At 38.7% G+C, this 20,575-nt stretch overlaps 1 protein-coding gene across 3 annotated transcripts in view; it reads right to left on the bottom strand.

Moving 5' to 3' along the window:
- ESRP1 (epithelial splicing regulatory protein 1) overlaps window positions 1-20,575 on the bottom strand; it is a 50,496-nt gene that overhangs the window by 12,065 nt on the left and 17,856 nt on the right. For 2 of the 3 annotated variants that reach the window (XM_081816259.1, XM_081816257.1), the window contains exons 5-13: window positions 18,995-19,093; window positions 18,803-18,857; window positions 17,474-17,584; window positions 17,227-17,359; window positions 17,089-17,131; window positions 14,521-14,822; window positions 11,419-11,637; window positions 9,022-9,220; window positions 5,475-5,643 (exon numbers count right to left, since the gene is read on the bottom strand). In XM_081816259.1, coding sequence (XP_081672385.1) covers window positions 5,475-5,643; window positions 9,022-9,220; window positions 11,419-11,637; window positions 14,521-14,822; window positions 17,089-17,131; window positions 17,227-17,359; window positions 17,474-17,584; window positions 18,803-18,857; window positions 18,995-19,093 — 1,330 coding nt within the window. The remainder of the gene's footprint in view (window positions 1-5,474; window positions 5,644-9,021; window positions 9,221-11,418; window positions 11,638-14,520; window positions 14,823-17,088; window positions 17,132-17,226; window positions 17,360-17,473; window positions 17,585-18,802; window positions 18,858-18,994; window positions 19,094-20,575) is intronic. The other variant, XM_081816258.1, reaches the window with a different exon arrangement.

Genomic DNA, 20,575 nt, shown 5'->3' with positions numbered 1-20,575 from the left:
AGATATATTTTACCTTTTTTCCTAGTCCTATCGGAAAACTTTTACCAAATAAATTAGAAAGTAAACTGGCTGGGGCACCTGGGTGGCTCAGTCATTAAGCGTCTGCCTTCGGCTCAGGTCATGATCCCAGGGTCCTGGGATCGAGCCCTGCATCGGGCTCCCTGCTCCGCGGGAAACCTCCTTCTCCCTCTCCCACTCCCCCTGCTTGTGTTCCCTCTCTCGCTGTGTCTGTCAAATAAATAAATAAAATCTTAAAAGAAAGAAAAAGAAAGTAAACTGGCTGCCAAATGTTACTATTGGGAGAAACTTGGTAAAGTGTATAGGAAATCTCTCCCACTATTTGTTACAATTGCATGTGAATGAAAGTATACTTCTCTCGAAAGCTAGGCATTGAAAATACAAAATATAGACATCTCTCAGAGGGTTGGTATTTTTTTGGTTCAAATGCAAAGAATTTCAGAATAGAATACAGTAATGCTATACAACAAACCAAATAGTGCAGAATGCCTTAATACTACTAAATATACATATTCATTGCTTAGGTAGAAATAAGGTGATTGAATAACAAATGGCTATCCCAAGAAAGAAAAAATCTTTCACATGGGCACACAAATGAAGTACACTCATGAATAAAATATCCCTTGCCCTCTTTCTTGGTTCAAAGTGATGTTACTTATTTAGTGTCCTACAAAAGGTAAGGTGATGCATATAAAGACATTTATGTTAATCTTAAATTAGACGGCATAGAATTGGAAAACCAGCACGTTTCTCATCTGTGCTACAGCTTTGGTGAAAAGGAAAGTATACTTTTCTAAGAAAAATATGAAAGGTGAGAATAAAAGGTAGGACTCTTCTTTTGGAGAGAAAAGGTGTGATATAAATGGAGTTTTGAGTGATAAGCAGGATGGGCATAAATGTATCCACCCTTCTAATTCCTTTGCATCCTTGGCTAAGCTCCAGGATACTGGGTAACTGAAACTGTCTTCCAAAAGGGAGGGGAAGTCCATAAGCAGAAAATAAAACCACATATGCTTTTATTTCACTTACTCTTCAAAATGTTATTGTCACAGCCACACATTTAGACTGCTAAAAACTTTAATAATAAATGGCTCATGTTTTCTCCTTAAATGTTCCTCAAGTAACCCAAATCCTTATGATGAAAGATGCCATATCTCAGAGCAGTAGCCACTGGACAGTTTATCTTCAAATTTTTAAATAAGATCAAATTAGAGATAAAATAAGGACAAATGCCCTCTATCTGAAGAAGTCCTCTGATGTCACTGACTTAGCACAGGGTCACATACGCATTCTGTCAGCCACTCTATACTAGAGTCTATGTTTTATTAACCCTCGCATTCCCAATAGATCTCACAGAGGTACTAAATAATAGTTTGCTCAGTTAAACTGAAAGTTAAAAACAGTTAAAACTGGGGCGCCTGGCTGGCTCAGTCAGTAGAGCATGTGATCCTTGATTTCAGGGTCGTGGGTTTGAGCCCCATGTTGGGAATGGAGATTACTTAAAAAAAAAAAAGTTAAAGCCACCCACTTCTTTTCAAGGGACATGCTTAAAAAAAAAAGGAAAACTGCAAAATAGCGGTGCCTGGGTGGCTCAGTCGGTTAAGTGGCAGCCTGCAGCTCATCATCAGCTTATGATCTCGGGGTCCTGGGATAGAGCCCTGCATGGTAGGGCTCTGCACTCAGCAGGGAGTCTGAGTCTCCCTTTCCATCTGCCTCTCCTCCCAACTTGTGTGCACATTCTCTCACTCTCTCAAAATCTTTAAAAAAAAATCTGCAAAATACATTAGGATCTTAACCTCTTAAAGTAATGAACACATTGAATTAAGTCAAACTGACATATTTCATAAAAAAGGAGGAAATTTAAAAAACTTTAGAGAGAGGGCGCCTGGGTGGCTCAGATGGTTAAGCGTCTGCCTTCGGCTCAGGTCATGATCCCAGGGTCCTGGGATCGAGTCCCACATCGGGCTCCCGGCTCAGCGGGGAGCCTGCTTCTCGCTCTGACCCTCTCCCCTCTCATGCTGTTTCTCTCTCGCTCGCTCTCTAAAAAATAAATAAAATCTTTAAAAAAAAAAAAAAAAAAAAAAACTTTAGAGACAGAAAAACTCCAGAGTGTCTGATTAATATTGTTTTTTAGCCTCACAGACACTCTCTTAAGCCTTCCCCATTTATGAGGGAATATGGTCAAAATATACTTGAAAACTTACACAGCAATTTTTCAATAACCTCAAATGCCTTCTAATCATGTCAAGTTAGAAATTAATAATATCCTGCCAAAACTGTAAACTATTTTATAGTTTGGAATTTGTTTTCTTAAATTATTCTAGATTTTGCAGTATAAATAACAGGACATGTTTAAACACTTTGGGTGGGTAATTTCACAATTAGGGAAATGTCAATTAAAGTAATGTAATATGTTAGGGGTTATTTGAAAGTATTAATTTTAACTTAATACCCATGACCTTCAATTAAAAATTTCATTTCTGGTGCGCCTGGGTGGCTCAGTCGGTTAAGCATCCGACTCTTGATTTCGGCTCAGGTCGTGACATTGAGTGCCAAGTTGGGCTCCGTACTCAGCAGGGACTCTGCTTCTCCCTATCCCTCTGTCCCTCTCCCCTCTTGCACCATCTCAAAATGAGTATTTTTTTAAAAACTCCATTTCTGTGAAATTGTCCTACAGAAATATAAGTATTTAAAGATCAATATGAGCTTTGTTTAATAGAGAAAAATTCTTTTAAATTAGAGGTCTAAAAATAAAGGAATTATTAAATTCTGATGTATTTTCACCCTTGTGACATCATGTGGAAGTTACAAGAATGAGGTAAATATATATATATTCCTTAGGGAAGATGTCGATGACCTAGTGGCAAGTTAAAAAAAAACAAAAGGGACAAGTGAGCAGTACATGTTAAGTACGCCACATTATTTAAAAGTACACACGTCTTTTTTTTTTTTTTTTAAAGATTATTTATTTATTTATTTATTTGACAGAGAGATAGACAGAAGAGCACAAGCAGAGGGAGTGGCAGAGGGAGAGGGAGAAGCAGGCTCTGCACTGAGCAGGGAACCCAATGCGGGACTCGATCCCAGGACCCTGAGATCATGACCTGAGCCGAAGGCAGACGCTTAACCATCTGAGCCACCCAGGCGCCCAGTACACACGTCTTTATTACCAAACCGGTAATAGGGATTGCTTCTAGACTTAGAGGTGTATAAAATGGGAGTCTACTTTTACTCACTATACTTCTATACTCTTATACGTAACAATGAGGACCTTACAAACTTTAAAACTACTAGAAAAAAATTAACCTATAGTCATGGGACCAAAATGACAGGAACTATAAGCCATAAATGTCAGTTCCTCTTGACTTTGGGGCTTCCATTCAAGACTCGAATTCCCATTTTACCATGTCAGCCAGCTATTTCTAAGGAATTCCTTCTTTTCATAGGGCCCAGATTACAAGTCAGTGGTGGAATTGGATACTCTGCAAATGTATTCTAGAGTGGAAAAACAGCACCAGGCACCCAGAGGAACAATGCATTTCACTCCTGACATCCTGATGGTGTAAGAAAGGTAGACAAAGATCTTTCTTATAACCAGAGCCCACGACTAGCAAGTGATTGTCACAGGGTCCAGAGTAGGTGACAGATTCGGAGTGGGCCAGACGCCTGACACAGTGCTCAACCACGAACAATCATTCATGCTTCTGAGCCTTTTCAAACCTTCAAAATATGGCCAACTGACAATTATTATGGCTTTCCCCCTATTCTTCCCCAGCAGAATAAAGAATATGTATGTGCAAAAGCATTTATGAATGTTTTAAAAATACCTAACAAAGTCACAAATGTAAGTAACAGAGGCCACAAGCTTCACTGCTACCAAGATTCTACAGTTTCTGTCTCCTTCTAGAAAACTAGATGGAGAGGGGAAAAAAACTACAATGTGATATAGCAACTATGGGGATCAGATAGGTTACTTCCAGTTCACTTATCAAAAAACCTCACTTACATATTGGTGGATATACTCAAAACATGTAGTCAAAATATCTCGGGAAGGAAAAATAAGGCCTGGTGTAATTTTTTTTTTTTTTTTTTTTTTTAAAGATTTTATTTATTTGACAGAGAAAGACACAGCGAGAGAGGGAACACAAACGGGGAGTGGGAGAGGGAGAAGCAGACTCCCCGCCGAGCAGGGAGCCCGATGCAGGACTCAATCCAGGGACTCCAGGATCATGACCTGAGCCGAAGGCAGTCGCTTAACCAACTGAGCCACCCAGGCGCCCGGCCTGGTGTAATTTTTAAAATTTGGAGCAATATTGCTTGCGCCAAAGTAAAACTGTATTTTAATAAAAATGTATCTTAATAAAGTTGTAATTTAATTTTAATAAAATAAAATTTTATTTTAATAATGAACCAGTGACTGGCTAAACAGATCTTTTTGAAAAGAAAATTTGAGAAGGAGGTCATTATACATCCAAATTAGAATCACAGGCTAGGGGCGCCTGGGTGGCTCAGTTGGTTAAGCGACTGCCTTTGGCTCAGGTCATGATCCTGGAGTCTCGGGATCGAGTCCCACATCGGGCTCCCTGCTCGGCGGGGACTCTGCTTCTCCATCTGACCCTCCCCCCTCTCATATTCTCTCTCTCTGTCTCATTCTCTCAAATAAATAAATAAAATCTTTAAAAAAAAAAAAAAAAGGAATCCCAGGCTATCAGACCTAGAAGGGACTTCCAAAAACTTGGCCAATCTCATCATTTTATAAGAACCAGAAAGGTTAAGTGACTTGCCCCAGTTAGACTAAGAGCTGAGACTAAATCTCAGGTCTCCCAACTTTCAGACCAATAGCTTTCTCTCCATTATACCTGTTGCCTTCCAGAAACTAAAAAGAACGAATCAGATTAAAAATATGTTGATTCTAAAAAAGCACTGAAAAATCTCATTTTGCACATGATATCGCCATGCTGTGGCAACGCTTACAGTGCTACTTTCTTATGGCCCGAAGACAGGAGAAAGAAAAAAAGGAAAGTTGTATACATAGGTAACCTAAAAGATCCTGCTGTCAATATATGGTTAAAAAATAAACTTATTGGGCGCCTGGGTGGCTCAGTTGGTTAAGCGACTGCCTTCGGCTCAGGTCATGATCCTGGAGTCCCGGGATCGAGTCCCGCATCGGGCTCCCTGCTCAGCAGGGGGTCTGCTTCCCCCTCTGCCCTCTTCCCTCTCGTGCTGTCTCTCATTCTCTCTCTCTCAAATAAATAAATAAAATCTTTAAAAAGAAATAAAATAAAATAAACTTATTTTGGTCTCGAAACAGCCTTCTTGGTCAGAGACAGGACAGAGGCTGGTGCCTGCCATCCTAATCTTCAGTGGCAGACAATATTCTTTTGTGAACTCAGGCACTGCCTATCAAAGGAGTCCTTTGTTTCTGTCCCTCATTTCCACTTCCATCAGAACCTTACCTGGGATAGTACGCAGTGTAGTTCATGAAGAGCTGAGTGCCCGCTGGGTAGTAGGCTGTGGAGGGCTGCAGTGCCCGTGGATTCAAAAGCACAGAGGGCTGATAAATGGCAGCCTCAGTAGGAATAACTGCTGCAGGAGCTGGAAATGTGTAGGAGGGAGGAGACAGGCCTAAATAAGCAAAGAGAGAGACTTTGAGACACATTTGTCACAACGGACACTTGTCCTTGCTTTAAAGTCATTGCTGACTGTTCCACTGTTCCACACGTACATACATTTTGTTTCACACATACATACATTTTAAAGGGACCAGTTCTTTATCATCCCAAGCAACTTTTTTCATTGTATATATTTAATATTTTCTGAAATTTTTGTAACAATGTGAAATTCCTCAAATGTGTAATCTTCTAAAAGTTTGAAAAAAATTTTTTTTTAATGGTGGTAATTTTTTGGTGAATCTTCAACTCATCAATCATTGAATCCTCATCTTCCATACAAAATCTGATTAAAATGTCCAAGCAACCTCCTTTTGATTATATAGATAACAGCTTAAAATAATCTCAAACCCTGAAGACCTAGAAATTGGGAAAAACCATTTCGTTACCTGTGATTTTTTGTTTTCTACTCCTGAGCGCCAGTTACCACACACTAACCCTTTGAGGAAAGAAACAGGACTGACATTTAGTATAACTTCACACTAAAAGCTGGGTTGTTGTTGCTTCTTTGAGAGCTATGCTTCTCTTTCATCTTGTTATCTACTCTGTAGTACAGTGTAAGATGAAAATGGTTATGATAATGATTTCACGAGTTCCATGCATTATGCCAAAGCATAGATGGTGCCAGAGTGAACTGACCTAAGAGCAGATTAACTCTGCATTATTTCTACCTAAATGAACCCCAGAAGATGGGGTTTGAAGCTTATCTACATGTTTGGACCTGTTTTAAAAAAACAAACAATAACCACCACCACCAAAAAACCCCCACTACCCAGCCTGCAAAATAACTCAAGAAAAACATGCTCAAGTCTTCCTGAGAGTCAGCTGACAAAATGCTGACTCAGGTTAAAGAGAAAACAGAAAGGATGAAATTCTATTATCTTCTAGTTATTCAATCCAGGTCCCATAACTCTTTCAAGTCACATTAGTTACTGCTCAGTAGCTTTAACATGTGGGATGAACACAACTATCCAGGCCATCTGCATTCAACAAAAGAGCTAACTGCATGGTTGCCTGAATTTGGAATTCTTGACTTTAATTTTTACACCTAGAAGCATCTAATATATTTTGCAAATAGCAGAGGCCCAAGGGATACCTTTTCACAGGAAAATCTCTATTGTCTTTTGTGTTTCTTAGGAGTTTCTATATGTGTATGGAGATGAGTAAGAGTCTGCTGCACAGGGCTACATAAACCAAAGATCGTCATATTGATTTCATATTCAACTTTTAGGTCTCTGCTTCATAATTCACCAAAACTAGTGCTGCATGTTCGATACTTAATGTAGATAAATTTTAAAATTGATTCCTGACCTTAAAGACTCCACAAAAGGGCAAACAGAACAAGCTGAGGTACCTAGGTCATATAGAAAACTATAATGCCTATGCCCATATCTTGCTTTCAAAACTATTAAGTAATTTGTTATAGGACAATATAAAGAAAGGATGAAATATTTGATAACAGATTAGGCTGCTCAGGTTTGGATATTCCTTAAATGAAAGGACAGCTATTCTTATACTCCTAAAAGAGAATCAGATGTGTATATTCATAGATTAGAAAAGTGGAGTTTACCTTCAAATGTTCAACTTCTTGAAAAAGTTAAAATATCAATAAACAAAGTTTAAAACTTTAAAACACTGAGACTGTAGCAGCATTTCTTTCCCAGATTTAAAAAGAAACTCTTCATGGGGGATTAAGCAATCACTATTTTAACTTTACTTTAGTTGTTGAGAGTAGATAAAAAACATGCAATTTCTCTAAGTTTTTTGGTTGCTGTAGAAAATAGGAAATCACCTCAAGTGAGTTGGTAGGAAAAAAAAGTCCAGTTGAATAGGAATATTAGCATGTATCAATTGGAATTGACTTTTTTTTTTTAATGAGTGAACTCTCCCACTAAAATAGCAATTAGCCAATTTTGGTTAAAATTTTTGGGGAGTATTAAAATACATGGAAATCTATTTTTATGTGGAAAAAGGCATTTTAAATTTTTTCTATTACCTTAGGGCTTCTGAGAGGAAAGAGGAAAAAAATGAGTCTTATGAAGAAAGTCTGTAATGACCAGTTTTCCACCAGGAAGAGAGAAAAGTAAAAGGATACCATAGCAGAATAATTTGGGTTACACAGCATGAAGAAATTCCCTTATCTCACAATGTTTGATAAGATTATCACAAGGAAATTGCAAAAGTTACTGACATTACCAGTGGTTTATGGACAGAATACATAGGACTAAGATTACTTTAAGACACCAGTTAAACCCAATCATAAGTTTCCAGAACTTGACACTCATTAGTCATCAACTCTTAAGATATTCACCAACAGCAAGCAGCAGATGAATGGAATTATTAGCATTTAGGAAGTCCAAGGGGAAAAAAAGGATTAAGCCCCACTGAATGTTCTATGAAAAATACTTTATCAAATAGTTTTATTGGTATAAATCCCTCTTCACAGAAAGTGATCTCCTAACACACTCCATTTTATTAGGATCAAGTATATAATCCAGTTAGCTTTCCCCATTATTTTTGGACTATATTCCAAGTGCTACATTCTTTAAACATACCCTGCATGGCTCCTAACAAGGTATGTCTTATTCAGAAGTGAAAACTGTGTCAAAAAGATTCAAGTTTTAACATCAGATCCCCAAATGTTCCTTAGTCACGAACAACAACATGGTCTTCAGACTAAAGGGCTTATTCCTCTCACACAGGATTCCAGATGGCTTGCACCCAGGTGCCAATGAGCAAGAGCATGGCTTGAAATTAAGCACTGATCCTGCGATCCAATGGAAACTTTGGCTAATTTATTTACGCATTTGTGTTTTTTACTAACTTGCTCATTCCAGATATCCTGGAGAGCAAGAGAAGTGCTCCCCAGATTGTCCTTTCCAAAGAAACTTAATGCTCAAAAAAATTAAAAATGCAAAATGGGCATTAAATTACCCTTAAAAAAAAAGTTTAATGTGTTACCAAAAAAAAAAAAGGAAAAAGGATCCAACCATACTTATTTTACCTGTAAATGCGTATTAAAATATCTACATAGCCAGGTTGCCTCCCAGAGTCAGTGCTTATCTTGAGCACACTAAGCTTCAGAAATCAAGTGCTTATCACTGGAAAAGCAAGAATATAATTTGAAAAGAGGTACTCGGACCATCTCTAATTATGGGTGTCCACAACCAAGGTCTTACATGATTACCAGATACTCCTGATTTCAGACGGGAAAGCCTTATGTAACCCCCTCACCTGCCTTAGAAAGAACCAGGGGCACAGAAAGTTATGAAAGCAGCTTAAGCACCTACCAGCATGTAGCTTAGAAGAGCGCCAAGACCCAAGAAAAACTTACATGGTAACTTACATGGCGGTGGGGATAAGCCATTTCGATTTAAAGTGCCCCCCATTAACACAAAGTTCATCTCCTCAGCTGAACACTGAAAGACTTCAACATATCTGTCCTTCATGGTTTTTTTATGACACTTCTGTGCAGCCATAAATGCTCTGTCCGCAGACTTCATCTGGATAAAGGCATCTCCTGACGGGCGGCCCTGAGCGTATGGGGGGAGAATAAAAACAAAAGGAGACTGTCTCCTTCAACAAGGAAATGGTTGCTTACAAAACATGCAAAAGTGACAATCACCCATAGTACATTTTAGCCACAAAATCTGGGTGACAAGTGTTGTCTACTGAAATCTAACTGGCATTTTTATCACCTAATCACCAGAATGGCCCACAAAACCTCCGAGAAAGTTTTGAGAGCTCATAGCTGAAAATGATCCTTTCTCATTTCTGCTAATTAGTATCAGATTTACAGGATTTTGAAAGGGTCTCCTTACAACTGGGGTTTCAAGGTATAGGATGGTATATTGGGTTTTGCCTTTCTGAGAAATCTGATTAAATCTTATTTGACTGAGAAGAACTAGGAACACAACCAGTATAAGGGCTTTATGTATACTCCTATATGAAGCTGAATAAACCAGTGTTCTGTGTTGTCCGTCACTGGCCTGCAACATCCCTCTCCCTTCTCCCTGAAGCCTAGGCTGGGATGTGGGCTTGGGAACAAAGAAGGGGGATAAGGAAATGGGAGCTGCAAAGCACAGTGAAGGTGGGTGAAAGCTGTTTCATCAGCCTTGCTTAGGAGTCCTTGTCTTACCTCTTCCCTGGCACCTCCACCTGAAACCTTGGTCAGACAGGTGTTTATAGATATTTCCTCAATTACTAATAGCTTGCTAAAAATCTTGTTTAAAACCAAGCTGGTAGACTTCTGTTTCACAGAACCAGAACATGTCAGTTTTCTTTAACATGGACAATTTATGGGGGAGAAAAAACACAATCAGCTTTTAAGACTCCTTTCCTTTTTTATGGATTTCTTTAAAAGTCTCTAAGGGACTATTTAGTGCAAATTATAACCATGCAAGTTACCATAAGAGTTACCATACCAGGGAAATTAGGGATACCAGGGAAACCCAGTCCAAGATGGAAACCTAACATCTTCGAGGCAGCTAAAAGCTCGTCCATCATTAAAGAAGCATCTCTCCCAAATACAATCACAATAGGTCACGTGGGTCAATAAGAGGCAAATATGTTCATTGTGGTTAATCAAAGAACAATAGCCCCTAGGTTATTAGAAATGGTGTTCAAAGAGAAACCAAACAATTTCCCGGCGATGTTGAATTGTAGGGAAGCTTTATTCAAAAGTACTCCCACCAGTGAAGCATGCTGAGAGGATATATAGATTAAAAGTTGCATAGCTTAATATTGACATAAGAGTTAGAATGAGCATGTGCTGGTGTGGAAAACCAAGCCAGGGGCTCAGGAGGTTTTCTGATTTCTCATACTCTGACTAGCAATTTAGAAAAATGTTGGTATTTCCAATACAAACCTATATTCAACCCATAATGCTCAGAAAACATTTTAAAAAATTAATGCAACCTTGCTTTTAAGAGTTCCAAATTTTAATTAAAATCACTTGGTTTACAGGTTTTTAAAAATTCTGTCCCGCTTGTCATAGCACACAATGCTGGTAAATAATTCAGCAACTAATGGATTAATTTTGTTTAACCAAAAATCAAGGGACACCAAGACAGGAACTACTTTTAATACGCTTAGAATATATACTTCTATACCATTAGAATTTGGTTATCCTCTGATGGAGGCTTCTCAACATTCATGAACACATTCGAGCACCTGTTATGATCACACAGTATTCCAGGTGGCACAGACACAAATCCTTACTAAGTTTGCACTCTACTAAATGTCATTTGATGTCATATATATATATATATATATATATATATATATATATATATATATATAAAATAAGCGAGTTCTAAACGGTCTATAGATAAAAAATACTTTGGAAAACAGACATGTTCTTTGGTTTATATACGGTCTACAATCACTTTCATACTACAACAGCAAAGCTCAGTAGCTGCAACAGTAAAATGTTGTACTAGACGGATAGTGTGTGTGTATCCTTCCTGAGACTACTGATAATTTGGTGCATATAAGTGATGTTGGAATCAGAGCTGAATTTAAATTACCGTGCTAATGATAAAATTCTCTCTGGAGTTCATCTGAAAGACCTCCTGCATCTACAGTTAAAGCTTTCCTTGAAATTCTGAAAATTTCTTTGAAATTCACGATACCGCTGATGAATACCTGTACTTTTTTTTTTTTTTAAACTGGAAGAGAGCCTTTGATCCTAAGAATAAGCAAATCAGTTTTCCAATAAATTACTCCTTACCTGGTGATTCAATACCATGTGAACCCCATGAGTTCGAATATCTGTGGAAAACTCCCCCAGAAAGTCCAGGATGTCCTCAATTGTGGCCGCATAGGGAAGACCTCGAAGGCGTATACAGTCTCTAACATTTGTAGGGGGTACAAATTGCTGAGGTAGCACTGGAATAATGGGAGGGGTTGGAAGTGGAATAAGAGGGGCCGAAGAGAATCGATTCAGCACCTGTACTCGAAGCAAAAGAGAAGTGATTTAGAGCCTTGCTCCTCCGATGGGGGTCTGCAAACCAGCATAGCAGCATTGTGCTGTGGAACACGCCGGGGAGCGTGTCAGAAATGCAGCAGCTCAGCATCTCAGTCCTACCCTGCTAGGAAACATAACCTGCACTTTAACAAGAGCCCCTGGTAATTCATAAGCATATTCAAGTTTGAGAAGCACCTATAAAGATAGGGATTCATACTGTTCAGCGGGAAAAGCACGAGACCCCCACTTCTGTCAAATGCATGCTGAGGCACATGCCACACCCAATACGATGTGCTTCAATTAAGGACTGGTGTACTGGACAAGTACCCCACGGTCTCAGGACAAATATCCTGAAAAGTATGCTGCTTGTATAACAATCCAGACATACTGCTAAATGTGAACTTTGGTAGCAATCTATTAGATATCGTTTCACGAAGCACGGTGTTCCCCTTAATACTGTTGTCACATTCTATCTCCAAACCCAAGCAAGAGAATGACATAGTAAAGGAACCACAGGTCCAGCAATGACTCTGGATTATGTTATAATGTAATGCCACATTTCTAACAATGTATAAGCCCAAGACAGAATGGCTGGTAATGTAAAAATGAAAACAATTATTTGATGACCACAAAATAATCAGTTTTGAAATGAATTTGAGATAGTAGCAAGAGAGAGCATCTTGACTATCTTAAAGTCATGGAATTCGGCTAGCTTGAAAATGAATAAGAGGTTAGGTATATTTAGGAGAAAGGATTACTCCCAGGCAAAACTCTATTATAAGGTTCTGGTCTAGCTCTAAAAAAAATTAAAAATTGAAAAGATTAAAAAGGGGTACCTGGGTGGCTCAGTCGGTTAAGTGTCTGCCTTCGGCTCAGGTCATGATCCCAGGGTCCTGGGATCGAGTCCTGCATGGGGCTCCCTGCTCAGCAGGGAACCTGCTTCTCCCTCTCCCTCTGCACCACCCCCCATGCCCTGTTCATATTCACTCTTTCTTTCTCTCTCTGAAATAAATAAAATCTTAAAAAAAAAATTAAGTTCTGGTCTATCTTTGCCTTAGTTTAGAACATGCCTGCTAGTTTATAATACTACGAAGTTCCTTGTGCAAACAGCATGTGTGACATCCCTAGGTTTTCTGAACTTACTACTGTAGCCTTAATCATCCCGTAAACTGAAAGTATAGAATCAAAACCCTACCCCAAAATTACCCTAATTTCTCACTCCCACCCTGTCCAGATGCTAAGAGGTGACAGAAATCAAAGAACTAATACAACACAGACAAAGAAACTTCAGAGCCAGCAAGATTTTTAAAAAACTATACAAGTAATTCAGACACAGCACAAACATTATGGGACGAACATGAATAGAAAATAAGTGTGGTTGTAGACAAACTCAGCACAGGAAATGGTCAAGCACCTTCCGATACCTGCCAAATAGGAGGTGAGCAAGTAGTTATTGAATGAAATAATTATTAGGAATGAAAAGATGACAGTGCAGAGCATAGGATTACTTAAGCATTTCTGAAATAAATCAGTAGGATGGGCGCTGGAGAGGAAGCTCATCTATCACCCAAACCTCATTATGGTGAAGTCATATTGAGACAGCATACTCTCTATATACGTAAACCAAATCAATATACAGTAGCTGAGGCCCTGGAGTAGTCTATTCTAGGCCAAGATTTCCATAAAACTGTCCGTCCAATTAAAGATCTAAAATCTTATTTTCCCCTCCTCTGGTTTGGCACTGATATGTTTAATATGTTTGAAGCCTCAAGCATGTTTAGCATATTTTAGAAATTCAGAATTTGATACTCCTTTTCAACAAGGCACAAAATTGTTTAAATTATAAGTATGTTCACAGTTTAGGGTTCAAGAGCACTAGTACATCAGGATGCAGAACTAGCTTAAAATGTCACCTATGTTTATTCCAGGTATAAAAATCATGTCAGTATCCTAACAGATGAGAGGTTCTTTTCAACTTTGGGCAATTGTTTCAAATCACAATACACAATGAGCTTTGCAGAAAGAAGCAAGGCAAAATCATTTTATGAACTCATAGGAATGATAGTAGAGTCAGTGTCCTAATTGCTTGTAAAAAAGATGAAATGTATCATTAAAGTTGCTCTATTCTACTAGGGGACCCAAGCAGATTAAGTTGGAAGAGCCACATGTGAAGCAGTCTGCATGATCTCAGAATTATAAAAGAAAAACAAAGACCCTTAAAGACCTTTCAGCTGGGGAGTCAAGAAGAATAGCCAAAAGGCTTGAAACCCTACAGATGGCTTCATGTCTGGATCATTTTGCACAACTGAATTGTCCCATCTGTGCCTCAAAAACATTTCTGAATTCTGAAAGAATAACAGGACAAAAGGACACTTTATACCATCACCAGCAGTATGCAACTGATCAAGCCCTTTCGGAAATAAATTTGGCAAGATATTAAAAACCTTAAAAGCTCACCCCATCCAGTTCTAAAGAATCAATCAGAAATTGAGAGTCTCATAAGCATGTTTATCTGGAGATTTCTTATAGATGAAAAAAAGCCAACCTAAATGTACAATAGAATTTCTAAATAAATTATGTACATAACATTAAAAACGAAATTTTTTAGACATAGGTAAACTTGCAAAATACGTAGTTTTTAAAAAGAACATAGTGTATCTATAGCAATATTCTCATTACATCAAACTAATGCATTTTCTTTGTGCATAGAAAATAACAGTGGCTATCTTTTAATTACGGAATGAAATTCTTTTAAGTGGACCTATATTTTCTGTATTTTTCAAGTTTTAACACAATAATGTAGGATTGTTCTTGGAAATAAATAGAAAATCACGCAAAGCCACTAGAATGCTCTTAAAAACCAACCTGCTGGACTTCAGCTGCTGTGCTCCTGAAGAGTTCAATGTATCTTTTACCCAACAAGTCCTTATGCTTCCTCAATGCATTCTGTGCATATTCTTCACAGGCAAAGAGGACAAAAGCATCCCCTGTTGGCCTACCATCTGGATAGGTAACAAAGAGGATGCCTTCCTTCCCCCCCGTGATGGGGCAATGCTGTCCAAAGAAGGCCACCACTTCATCCGCTGTGGCTGTGAAAGGGAGCCCCCGCATGCGGACAATGACTTGATTTTCCTTGGAGAGAAATTGGGCTACCTCATTGGATGTACCTAGGGAACACAAATACCAGGAAGCATGGAGAGAAATGGTTAAGACATCAACTTTACCAAACTTAACACGGTAAAATTCTTGGCAATGTCTTGAGTTTATCATTAAAACTCATACTCCCACGGAATTCATGAAACACCCCAGGAATCAGAATTCTCTCCCCACAAATTTGAAACCTTTCCCCCCTACCATTTTCATAAAACGTCTAACTTGGGAAGGTGGCCAGACAATTAAATCATGGACCAATCACTATATTCTTCTCACGGACAGGCCGTAAGTCATCATGTTAGGTAAGAACACAGGTCAAGGAGCTAGAGTGCCTGGGTCCAATCTTGACTTTGCCATTTACTAGGCTATGACTTTAGTCAAGTTTAACCTCTATATTTTAGTGTCCTCATCTGTAAAATGGGGGTAAAGTTACCTACATCACAGATGATAATTAAATAAGTTACTACACATAAAGCACTGTTATTATTTTCCTGATTACTTTTTATTGAGAAAGGTTCAAACATAAGGGGAGTATAATGAACATGCACGGCAGCCAGTTTTGAGATTTATCAACATTCTGCCTGTCATAAAGCCTCTTGTACAGTATTACCATATAGCAAATATTCAGATACACCTCCTTCGAGCTCATATACTCATAACATTTTCCTTTATTATTATTTTTTAAGTCTCTATCACTAACGTGGGGCTTAAACTCACAACCCCTAGATCAAGAGTTGCATGTTCTACCTACTGAGCCAGCCAGATGTCCCAATGACATTTTCCTTTAAGAGCAAACTCTCATACTACCCACATACCATGAAATCCCAGGATTAATGTATGAGCTAACCTTGCCATCTATCATGGAACCTCAGAACCATAGCAACTCCAAAAATATTTTATCCCCAACCAATATTAAACATCACTTCGGGATTTTGGAAACACAAACTTGAAGCTCTGAATTTGGAAGCCTTAGTATATCTAAAGACTTAAGTGTCAGAATGGAAATATACCAGCAAATTGTGCAAACAAGATGTTTTTGCTACAAGTTCAACAGTTCCAAGGATTTTAACCAGGGCTATATATTACCGAGATACAAATGTTTTCTATATTTAAGGTGAAAGTCACTATATATTTGGCAAGAGTATATTTTCAAAAGCCTCTTAAAAGGTCTACCTACATTCTTAGATTTAGAGTTATCCTAATGAGTGGCACAGAGATACAAAATACAAAATATTCACTGCAACATACTTAGGGCGAAAAATTGGAAATGAGCTATAAATGTCCAACAGGGTGTTAAAAAAAAGTGTATGGTACATAATACTGTATATTAATTAACATTTACGAAAATTTAGTTACATGGGAAAATATTCCTAATACACTAAAAGGAGAAAGTTATAAAACTGTATGAACAGAGCAACAGGAATTTACAAGGTAGTTTTATGTATAGAAAAAAAAAATCAAACCATAATCAACATTTTTTATGCATCTGTTACTTACAGATTTTAAAGTAACAAATCACTCAATAATGAGATAGACATTATCTGTTCCCATTTTTTTCTGACCTTATTACTGCAAACACTATGTACTCAAACATATTAGAGCCAGAAAACTACTGTGTTCCTGGCCATTGACTGATGAGTTACGGAAGCTTGAGAGAAAACCTACAAGCACATATCCAACAATTCCAGGTTTTCTGGTGTGGCTGTTTGAAAGTAGTTTTCAGACTACTTAATTTCTTTCAAGAGCTACTCTCTCCTTTTGTACATGACTTTACAGGACCCTTTCACCTTTGTATGGTACTTTTTTTTTTTTAAGATTTGGTTTTTAAGTAATCTCTACACCCAATGTGGGTCTCAAACTCACAGCCCTGGGATCAAGAGTCAGACAGATACTCTACTGACTGAGCCAGCCAGGCACCCCTATATGGTACTATTATTATTATTATTTTTTAAAGTAATGTCTAACCCAACCTGGGGCTTGAACTCTCGACCCAGAGATCAGTAGTTGCACACTCTACAGGTTGACTGAGCCAGATCGGCATCCCTGTATGGTACTATTTTTAAGTGCTATTTAACTACAGTTGGTTGACTGAAGCCTTAGGGCAAGGGTATACACTGTACTCACTCATATTACGGGTCATTTCTTCCAACTTCAAAAAAAAAAAGTCAGTTCCTATGTTTCTTTAGGAAATAAAAACTATTCATGGCCCTATTTATCTACTATGGTATATAAATAAATTTTAGATTCTTCTTATAGCTGCATTATATAAAAAGCACTCACCACCAGCAATTTTAAGAAAATCTTCACCTGTTGCTTTGTAAACCTAAAAAAAGAAAGGGAAATTAAATACTAGTTTCTGAGGCTTCCAATATCAATACTCATTCAAGATGTCAAGGATCTCAGGTTGTGAGGACATACCTCAATGTACCGGGTCCCCATGTGATGTTTGTGCCTCTGTAATGCTAGATCCCTGTGTTCCTCGCTTACAAACCTAACCAGAGCTTCTCCATTCCTTCGACCCTGGGCATTCAGACAAAGTGCTGCACCTCCCCTTTGAAAAGGACAGATAGCGGTGGGGGGGGAAAAAGCACAGTGAGGAAAAATGATAGGACACCCGATATCCCGTTGAGATTACTAAGTAAAATAGAGATTAAAGAAAACCAACTTGGCAATATTGAGTCCTTTGAAGAATCTTGCAATATCTTGATCTGAAGATTGCCATGGTAAACCTCGTGCGCGGACTATGGTATTGTCATCAATAAGTTCCATCTTGCTGCTGTGGGTGAAGCAAAACTTCACGTTGCCTAATTAGTGCTAGAGAGTCTGACCTATTCCATGCTACCATTTTCCTAGTTACACATAAGGTATTATTTGGTACTCAGGTATTATTTGGTACTCAGACAGACTTGTAATACTGCCTGATTTATTTCATAACCTCAAAGATTACCTGGGTACAGTTCAAAGTATTCCTTAGGTAGTTCACTATAGAGAGCAAAATGCCTATGCAGGTCCAACACAGCTAGTTGACTCAGCAAACCATCTAGCAGCTGAGTTGCTGCTTGTTGGGCATAAACTCAAAAGGATCCAGGATCAACTCATAGGAAGCAAAGTTCTCCCAATACCTTGAACCAAGAAGGATAGGTTTACATTTATTCTCAGATCCAGCCAGTATACCATGGGGTTTAAATCCACTTTGACAGCAAAACTTAAGATCTGCATAAAGCTGGCAATTAACCCCCATCAGGAATGTGTGCATGCAATCAGAACTCTGCCATTAAAATATCTCCCCTATTAAAGAGGAGAGCCATCACAGAGTGTTTATGGAAATGCATGGGAGTTCCCACACCTTAATGAGTCACTTGCAAATCACCTATATTTTGACACCTTTTGATGTTCTGTTCCTCCCATATTCATATTTCCAGAAGTCCTAGGACACTTTCCAAATGAGTCACTTTCTCCCCAACTAAATAGACCCCAAAGTCTCTCTATGGGCAATGACGTCACAAGTTTTTGCTCACTTCAGGCACCAAGCAATCTCAGGAATTCACTGCAGTGAATTACAAGCAAACAGGTCTACCTGTGATCACAGAGATACCACCATTTCATACTCCTTGCCAGTTATTTCCTTTGCTTTAAAGTAGAAGCTGATAGAACATACTTTAAATTATCTCAGTAAAAATCTTGTGAACTCTTAAAGCCTATGATTTTTCCTTTGTAAGTTTTCCTGTGAGAGGATGAATAGTTCAGAGAGGCTAAAAGAAGCACAGACAATACCTAAGGGTCATAGTGACTAAGGATGCAAATATTTCATTAAGTTTAACCCCCAACATCCAAGTTCACTTTAAGATACAACCTTCTTTTATAAATAACCTAATTTAAAAAAATGGATAGTCAAAAGGTTTAGTGAAGTTACTGAAATACAAAGGGAGTTAAATATCACAATATGAATAAAACAAATCAAAAGGCTCAAATGGAATACCACCCTACTACTTACCAAGTGCCACTTTCAAATTTGTAATTTACTCTCTCTGGATCTGAAAACCTGTGATCTAAAAATGAGAACATAGAAGTCATCATTTTAGCTATTAGGGAGATAAAACTGTGGGAAGACATTCAAAAGTACATACGAGGTAAACATGGCAGGACCAAATTTTAGGTCCACAACTGTTACAACAGCAATACTTACTATAGGGCTCTGAAATCATTGCTAAAATTATATTCCCCATATCTTCAACTTGAGAGGCTCCATACCGGGAGACGGAACTATTCTTCTCAAAGTTTAAACCTGGGATATTAAGTTAAGGAAACATTTTGAGGAAGTAAAATGATGTACTTCTAACCCAAGATTAAACTCACACAGAGTCAAGAAGCCAAGTAAAGGGGAGCCTGGGTGGCTCAGTCGTTAAGCGTCTGCCTTCGGCTCAGGTCATGGTCCCAGGGTCCTGGGATCGAGCCCTGCATCCAGCTCTCTGCTCTGTGGGGAGCCTGCTTCTCCCTCTCCCACTCCCGCTCCCATTGCTTGTGTTCCCTCTCTCACTGTCTCTGTCTCTGTCAAAATAAATAAATAAAATTTAAAAAAAAAAAAAAGAAGAAAAAGAAGCCAAGTAAAATGCATCTAAGGTTGAAAATGATTTGAAATCACAGAACAGCTGCTTCCTGTCAGTTTGGACTTCACCCATACTTCCTGGAGTCTCCAATTACCCTCTTCAGTAAATGTATAGTAAAATGGCCCAAACAATCCTGTCCTGAGGCACTACCAGTAATAAAATTTATTGAGTAGTAGCAAATGCATGAATACCAAGCACTTTCATTTAGTGTCAAACCACGAAGTATACACCAAAGTTAGTAAATTCCTTCATCCTATTAACTTTACAGCATATGCAAGGCAATGAACATGTGGACTTAAAAGACATATAGTCAAGACCATGAGCTATCAAATGGCTTTTTTAGGCTATTTGAAAAAAAACTTTTCAGATTACTGATGACACTATTTCTATGCCACTTTTCCTGAGAACCTCCCTACTAGATTTTTAGAGCTGAATAGTATAGCCATCTAGATGGCAGCAAATGCTTGTCCTTTGAGAGTGAATTTGTAGAAACAATTCAAATGCTCAGAGCTATCAATGACCAATATGGCTCTTGATCAAGTGAATACATGCTTTGGGTAAGCCAGGACACATGGCTTTTAAGAAATGCATGGCTTAGGGGCGCCTGGGTGGCTCAGTCGTTAAACGTTTGCCTTCAGCTCAGGTCATGCTCTCAGGGTCCTGGGATCGAGCCCGGTTTCGGGTTCCCTGCTCAGTGGGAAGCCTGCTTCTCCCTCTCCCACTCCCCCTGCTTGTGTTCCCTCTCTCGCTGTCTCTTTCTCTGTCAAACAAATAAAATCTTTAAAATTTAAAAAAAAAAAAAAAAAGAAATGCATGGCTTAAATTGTGATGGAGGGTGAGACCAGAAGAGATTTCCATCAAGTTTTACAAATTTACAATCTCTCTAAAATAAGCTTGGGGCGCCTGGGTGGCTCAGATGGTTAAGCGTCTGCCTTCGGCTCAGGTCATGATCCCAGGGTCCTGGGATCGAGCCCCGCATCAGGCTCCCTGCTTGGCAGGGAACCTGCTTCTCCCTCTCTATCAAAAAATAAATAAAATCTTGGGGCACCTGGGTGGCTCAGATGGTTAAGTGTCTGCCTTCGGCTCAGGTCATGATCCCAGGGTCCTGGGATCGAGTCCCACATCGGGCTCCCGGCTCAGTGGGGAGCCTGCTTCTCCCT

The sequence above is a fragment of the Leptonychotes weddellii genome, chromosome 4 (genome assembly GCF_054177405.1).
Source record: "Leptonychotes weddellii isolate Sample4059 chromosome 4, ASM5417740v2, whole genome shotgun sequence".
NCBI classification, from domain to species: Eukaryota; Metazoa; Chordata; class Mammalia; order Carnivora; family Phocidae; genus Leptonychotes; species Leptonychotes weddellii.
Note: the sequence above shows the minus strand (reverse complement) of the source record. Positions and strands in the feature narration are given on the sequence as shown.